General features: G+C 32.4%; 1 protein-coding gene across 2 annotated transcripts; it reads right to left on the bottom strand.

The window, feature by feature from the left end:
* Positions 1–597: 597 nt before the first annotated feature.
* LOC110654239 (protein NPG1) lies at positions 598–6,249 on the bottom strand. Of its 2 annotated transcripts, none has more exons than XM_021810155.2 (6): positions 6,092–6,249; positions 5,364–5,593; positions 4,428–4,680; positions 3,117–4,327; positions 2,663–2,810; positions 598–1,286 (listed from the first exon to the last, which is right to left on the bottom strand). In XM_021810155.2, exons 2-6 carry the CDS (start codon positions 5,535–5,537, stop codon positions 967–969), a joined length of 2,106 nt encoding a protein of 701 aa, XP_021665847.2. In that variant the 5' UTR covers positions 5,538–5,593; positions 6,092–6,249; the 3' UTR covers positions 598–966. The 2 variants fall into 2 exon arrangements, with proteins under 2 accessions (XP_021665847.2, XP_021665848.2); XM_021810156.2 differs by having other exon boundaries at positions 5,364–5,587; positions 6,092–6,247.
* Between the last annotated feature and the right edge of the window lie 1,345 nt (positions 6,250–7,594).

Genomic DNA, 7,594 nt, shown 5'->3' with positions numbered 1-7,594 from the left:
ACACCCGGGCTCCGATATAGTGCATCATAAGTAGAGGACGCCTCAATGTTTATATTATTTGAATCCATATCATGAAATGTGACAAAATTTTTACGCTAATTGTCACCTACGGCAATCCTCCTCCTTTATCCGGACTCGAGACCGGCTAAGCACAAACTACTTATTAAATATCTTATAAGTCTTAGTATTTACATGTCACTACATATCATTAATTGATGTTGTAAAATTAATAAGGGAATAGAGGTAAAATAGATAAATAAGAAAAAAAAAATCTAATAAAGCATCACTCACATTTTTGTAAAATTCATTTTGAGACCAATTTTATTATTATATTTATATAGATATGGGCACTTGAATAGCTCATCTTTAAAGCTAAAATGGAAAATGGAACAAATGATGTACATTAGTTCCCTTAAAAAAATCTACAATTTTCTGCTATTAAAAAAAAAAAAAAAAAAAAAAAAAAACTATTGCTCAGTTGAACCATTGCTCAGTTGAACATACAATTACATGAGTGAGCAATGAATGAAGATCATACAAATTTATGAGGTATTTAACCACATACTAATTTATTAAAACCCAAGCCATAACATCCTATTTGAAAATGACCAGTACTTTATTATTAAATACTACCAATACAAGCTCCCCAATATATCCACGCTACAGTGAAATCATATTAAAATTCCCCTCCTCTTAGTTTCCAGAATCGAGTTAAGTACTCCTTTCTCTCACTTTCCCTCTTTGCTCTTCTTTTGTGATCTTGGATTTCCAAGCCTGGAAGTATAAGTAGGAAGAGCTTCCAAATAGGAAGTGGTCCTCTGCAGTGTTAGGTCTTTGGCAGCAGATAATGATGAAAGCTATATAGCTGTGTAAAGTTGGCCGCAAATAGAGGGAAGAATAAAAGAAAACAATAAATAAATGAATTATCAGAAGGTGATTGATGTAACTTCAATGAACGTCAGCCAGTCAACGAATTGAGCGGAAGCTTTCAATGGGATCAGATTCTTCAAGCATGGAGGCCGCTAGAAAGCAGTCTGTGGCATCAGCCATCCGTCCATCATCTCTATGAACCATCCCTAAGTAATACCAAGCCATACGGTTTGTCGGTTCTATCCTCAATGCATCTGAGAGCATGCTTCTTGCGACAGGCAATGCATCGGAGCCCATCTTGGATAACAGGGCACCTATCAATATCTTGCAAGGTACATATGATGGTTCAAGTAAAAAGGCATTTATGTAGCTGCACATAGCATCTTGGACTTCCCCACGACCTTGATGCATAAAACCTACAGAATTTATAAAGAAAAACAAAAGAATAATGTAATCTGAAATAATTACAGTGTAAGCACTCCAACTTCTGGAGCATATTAACAACAACACCTAGAGAAGTTTTGAGAAAAGAAGAAATTTATTATGTATTGGGGTGACTTAATAAATTTCTATGTTATTTCTTTGCATAAGGGAAGTGGCATGATGGTATAATTAATTTTGGTTGACAGTTTATTTGGGTGTGACGAGCTAAGATTTTACATTAGTTGTCATCAAAGCCTACTTTTGCCATTGCCATCTGCCACCACCAACCTGCTACCTTCTTTATAGTTTGAGCACTCCTTCAAACTTAGCTTATGCTTCTCCAGTTAAAGAAAAATAAAATTATAAAGCATGAGCATAAATCACACAATCCTACAAATCATATCATGTTTTTAACCACAATAGTGTTCACATAAAGAAAGCACTTGGACATGAATTTCTTTTATTGCTCTTTGCCTCTCTTTTTGTTTTTCTACATGAGAACCTCAATTTGACAAATGCATTTCCAATGCAATAGTTTTACCAAAGAATTATAAAACAATCTTAAAATTATGTATCATCTAGATCGTATGCCAGGCACAGAGCATGGCAGGCTTTCATATTTGAATGGGGCAAGTGAACCAATAATCATAATAATGTCAATAATATCATGAAATCTAAAATTTACTTAGGAGAACCATCATACCATTTTTATAAAAATAATAAAAAAAAAGGTGCTTCTACCAACAATTACTCCAACTAACAGGTCAAATTATTCCAATTCAAAATTTCAGAGCTTATTGATTCAATTCAAGTTGCAACTTTTATGCCTAGCAATTCAAGATTTCTTCACCTATTCATCCAAATGACAATCAAAATCCATAAGAACACCGTAGGTTCTCCCGATTTCATCAAAGTAATTGAGATGGATTTTCAAATCAAACATTAAGAGTAATATGCAATTAAGGTGCATCAAGATAGCAAGATATGTCAGAAAACTTATCTAAATGGACTTTTTTTTCCTTGTAAAAACCAAGAGAATGCTCAAAATAAGTAAAAAAAAAAAAAAATGAAGCCATGCCATACTTCAAAGAGCTATGTTTCAGGGGAAAGATCTTCTCAAGGTTCTCCATGAAGTTGCTTTAACCATCTTAACCCTACACTATCTACTAAATATTAACTCCAAAGCTCAAATCCTTCAATGTAAAAAGCCAACTAAAGCATTCAGCTAGTTCAATCAAGGTTATAGGCTTTCCTAAATAAGTAGGCAGCCAGATTCAAGAGTAAAAAAACCATCAAAAATTCATGTTCAGTGATTATCAAGTGCAAAAAGAAACTAAACAAGCCTTGCAAATAAAGTTTCAGTTCTTGCCTTCTGTATGAAGCAATTCCGCAGAGTACTGTTTCAATTCTCTGGCTTTTCCCAGACATACCTCCACATCCTTCCAATGTGAAAGCCTAGAGTATAAATCAGCTAAACCATTCCAAACTTCAAATTCATTTACTTTTTCATCCTCAGCCTATAAAAAAAAAATTAAAAAAAAATTATAATGGACTTTGAAGGAATCGACTTCAATCTCCAGTTGTGATCATAATGCATCTTAAAAGCAGAAAATCACTGAGCTAAAAATGAAATTATAAATAATCAAATTAATATTAAAGCATTTAATTGAAATGAAAATATATCAAGATTGATTTTATGCTTCTGGTTGAAAAAGAAGTAAACAGTTATGCTAATTGATAAAGAAAATTGTGATAAATAGAAGTTGAAAAAGAAATTCCTCTTTAAGAACAGAGTCAGGAATGTAAAGAAGCAGAATGCTTGCCTGATAAATACTTCTAAGAGGACCAAAAGATTTCCTCCGAGCTTGAACCAATGCAAGAAGATAACGATAAGTTTCGATAGCATCCATGGGTAGTGACTGTGAGATCTTCAACTTTGCTTTTAGCCTGAGCAATGGTCCTTGCTCCCATTTTGCAGTCTCATCCAAAGCAGCATCGATGACCACCTCAGCCTCTGAGAATCGCTGTTGAGCAGACAAAACAAGTGCAAGCAATCTCCAACCTTTTAATATGGAGCCACCAGTTGCATCAATGAATTGCTTTGCATAGCGCAAAGCTGCATTCAAATTTCGTTGCTCTGCATATTGAATTCCCAGCTCAAAAATCAGATCATGATTGCTTGGCTCAAATGCAACTGCACCTTCCAATGATTTCAATGCTTCAGACTGAAGTCGTGACTTTTCAAAGTCAGAGGAAGAAACTTTAGCTTGCTTTCCCAAACAAAGACCCAGCATGCGAACAGCCACACCTTTTAGATGTTCATCAATCCCCTGAGCTTTTTCAATTGCCCTTTGTGCATATCCCACTCCCTCTGCAGCAAGATGATAGTCCTCATTACAGATCTTGGCAGCCAACAACAATGCCATGAGATCATCAGGTCGTTCATGTTTGTGTAGAGACTTCCTCAATAGGTTTAAAGCAACATTGTTTTGTCCTGATCCACAGTAACAAAGAGCTAAAGTGTTCCAGCGGTCAACACGATGAAATACCCCAGGCATGATCTCTTCAAGTTGTTTTGCTAAAATAGAACTTTGGCTGCATAGAGATAGTGCAAATATGAGGTGTTCCATAACTGATGGATCCCATTTGATTTTACCAAGGTAAAATTTCCTAATAAGAATCATCAAAAGTAAAACGGCCTCTTCCAGATTATGTTTAGGTACATATGAACCATCAATCTGAGCAGCTAAACTGAGTGGGCCAGCTTCCACTCCACTGTGCAGTAAAAAAACTGCAAATCCTTTCTGAATTCTTGCACAGCGGTCATTATCAAGGTTCCATTGACTGAGAAGAGCACGTCTATAAGCAGACATTGCTTCATCATAGCGACCAGCCTGCTTCCAGAGCTCTGGAAGGAGCTCTACAGCTTGACTAACTGTACCTTGCAATCTATTATCTACTTGCACATCAGGTATGCCCTGCTGGAATATCCTCTCCACAGCATCAAGAACATTTTTACACTCATTAGCAGCATCTACAAGACCATGGGAAACAAGGATCAAAACAAGGGGAAAAAAACCTAAAAGGTAAATCAGCCAAGAGTCTTTTGATCAAACAATATAAGATTGATATACCACTTAATCTTCCAAGTTTCTGAAGAGACTTGGCTTTTAAATATACTGCTTCAAGCACCAGGCCAGCAGCATGCCATGAAACTGCTTGCTGTGCATCACTGCGAGAGCGTCCCTTCTTAGGAGGCTGTTTCTCAGAAAAGGATGGTTGTAATCTTTCTATGGCTGCTTGTAGATCAATGCCATCAAAAACACGAAGGGCACCTTCAACATTGCCTCTTTGATATTCTAACCTTCCAAGAAGGGCTCTTGCTTCCTGCAAATTTTCATAACTAACCATGAATCATCATATTTTATTCATGCCTCCATTACTTGAGTACATCAAAAGGCAACATTATAGGTGAAATCTGAGAAAACTTATGATTTACAAACAGCAAATTAGAATTTGTATGGACCGAGTAAATTTGATTTCTAGCCAGTCATACACATTAGGCAAAGCAAAAACTCGTCATAAAAAGATGAAAAATCATGCAAATACATAAATGCAAGAGCCAGTATCAGGAAGGAAGAGAAGAGGATCACCACTGATATGACCATTATTATTGCCTTTGCCAATACCAACACCCATATCCACTAATTAAGCCCAATGATTTAGTTAAAGCACCTTGTGTTGCTTTCATATGCCAAACAGACAAAGCACCAGTACCCCTACCCATATATCCCTAAAACCTCACCCCCGCCAAATATGCTTAGGCTGCATTGTTGTGCAGAGAATGACTTGCATTTGGAAAATGAATATTCCCTATTGTTGGGTTGAAACACTGAAAATTAACTCAAAAACTTTTGCCCATGAGCTTCACTGCATGAAGGTGCACAATCTGCATCACCCTTCAGTTAATTTGTATAAGCTCAAACAAAATAATTCTATTTAGATTGGATGAATGTAGCAATACATAACCAATTAACAACAGGCAAGCAAAAAACATTTAAGGACTTAACCTCAAAATTTAGTTGTAACCCCTCTCTTAAAGAAGATTCTGCCTCTTGAATATTTCCCTCATCAAGCTTTGCTTCAACTTCAGTTGTTTGCATACAAATCCCATTTGCACATAGTTCTCGAACCAGTTTTTGTTCTTCATTCTCACTGGATCCTGCAGATTGGCTCCCCACCATTTGTGCTCTCTCCCTCCCTCCTCTTTCCTCATAAATTTCACACTGTAACTCTAATGCTTAAACCACATTGGGAGTAGAACAAAACATCTCATCAATAAAAGGAACCAAAAAAAATAATAATAAAAATTACCATTTATGATATAAGCAGCACAATAATGCTATGCACCAAAAAGTTTTTGAAGTGAAAACTACAAATAAAGAGAAACAAAAAGGGGCAGCGAATAACCAACAATTGGAAATTTGAAAATCCCATTTTTAATACAAACTCAAAATTTATCTTCAACGATTACATTACATTTCAAAAGAACAGAATCCAAAAACACAAAAATGAAATCTTAGATCTAAATTGAGTGGAAATCCATAATTTGCACGATGAGATAACAAAAACAAAAACTACGTGAAAGGAAAAGAAAAGAAAATTTGTTAGGCATGATCGATAAACGAGAATAAACCTAAGATCATAAAAAGGAACGGGATGCAATGAACATAACAACACAAAGCAAATTATTTCTTTTTCGTTGAACTAAAAAATGAGAGGGAGAAGATGAACTCACCGATCAACAAGCATGTGCTCTTGTAAATGGATCAACGACAACTACAATGCAAGAAAGAATGATCTAAATTTTGTCTTAAGCATTAAATTGTTTTTTTGGCCTGGGTGAATATAATAAAAAAAAATCTAAATTTAACCGTGTTAATTAATAATGTTAAAAATAGTAAAATAAATTATAAAAATATCCTATAAATTATAATTTTACTCAAAAAAATTGTACATATAAATAATTAAAATATATTTTTACACATTTAAAAATTCTTAATCACTTGAATAAAAAAATAAAAAAAAATCTAAAATTTAAAAAATTTCTGCCTCCTTCTGATTCCGTTGATCCCTCAAATGTACGATTAGACAACGGCACATTCAGTCTGGATAAAGGTGAGCGATTTGAAACGCAAATTTTCAAAATATTATACTCATTAAAATACAAGTTTATAAAAGCATTATTTGCAATAAAATTAGACTCAAAATGTGATTAATCCAAAAATATTAATTACAAATATATTTTAATTCGCACAATTAAATTTAATACTAAAAAAATTAATGTGTATTTTATTATTATTGAATTTTGTTTACACTGCATCACAAATATGTATAAATATTAGAGAAAATGACACTTAACATTGGTTGAACTTCTTATTCATAATTAAAAAGTAAATTGGAGTCATGAATCCTAAATTGGAGTTATAATCAATTTTATAAATAATTTACAAAGAGTCTAAAACATCCTTAAGTAAATTTTTTAATAAATAAAAAATACTTAAATCCAATTTAAAATAGCTTTCCATATTAACAGTTTATATTATTATTATCTCTCATTTCTATCTTTACATCAAAAAAAATTATAAAAAATAACAAATTTTCCTTTATTTATGCTTTTTATAAAATTATGAATATTATAATTTCTCAAAAATAGTTTTTTTTTATGTAATATGTTTAAATTTTATGAATATCTATAACGACTTGTGATTTACTAACAAAATATATATAGATATGTATGTGTACGCGTCTAAAGTTCTCATACTGTATTAAAAATAAAATTAGTATGAATATTTATATATTTAAATTTTCCTTAATTTAATTAATACTTTTTTAAAAATTCTTTTAAAAGATTGCTCTAAAATAATTTACTCATAAATAATTAAATATTTATAAATATTAAAATAATAAGTAAATAATGCATATCTCTCGATAAGGTCGTATTCTTAACATTTTTCTTGATAAAAATCAATAAATTATCGTTTTGCATTTTTTAAATTATTTAAAAATAATTGATAATTTAAATAAAAAAAAAGCTAACAGTGATAATTTAAATAAAAATAATTAATTAAAAAAAACTATTAATTTATCAAGAATAAGAACGAAAAAATAAATTATATGCTGCAAAGTTTCTAATTTAATTAAAATCTTTTTAATAATTTACTTTCTTTTAAAAATTGACTAATACATATGACGGGAAATAAATGACATGAATACGAAAGTAATTTTAAATGACATTGTT

The sequence above is a fragment of the Hevea brasiliensis genome, chromosome 16 (assembly GCF_030052815.1).
Source record: "Hevea brasiliensis isolate MT/VB/25A 57/8 chromosome 16, ASM3005281v1, whole genome shotgun sequence".
Taxonomy (NCBI): Eukaryota; Viridiplantae; Streptophyta; class Magnoliopsida; order Malpighiales; family Euphorbiaceae; genus Hevea; species Hevea brasiliensis.
Note: the sequence above shows the minus strand (reverse complement) of the source record. Positions and strands in the feature narration are given on the sequence as shown.

What these genes read in the sequence shown, in the direction of transcription:
- LOC110654239 (XM_021810155.2), bottom strand. Translation starts at nt 5,537, where the DNA reads ATGGTGGGGAGCCAATCTGCAGGATCCAGTGAGAATGAAGAACAAAAA. An exon ending in GGTTACAACTAAATTTTGAG is followed by an intron (nt 4,681 to 5,363) that starts GTTAAGTCCTTA and finishes GAAAATTTGCAG; the next exon opens with GAAGCAAGAGCCCTTCTTGG. An exon ending in CTCTTAGAAGTATTTATCAG is followed by an intron (nt 2,811 to 3,116) that starts GCAAGCATTCTG and finishes TTTTTTTTATAG; the next exon opens with GCTGAGGATGAAAAAGTAAA.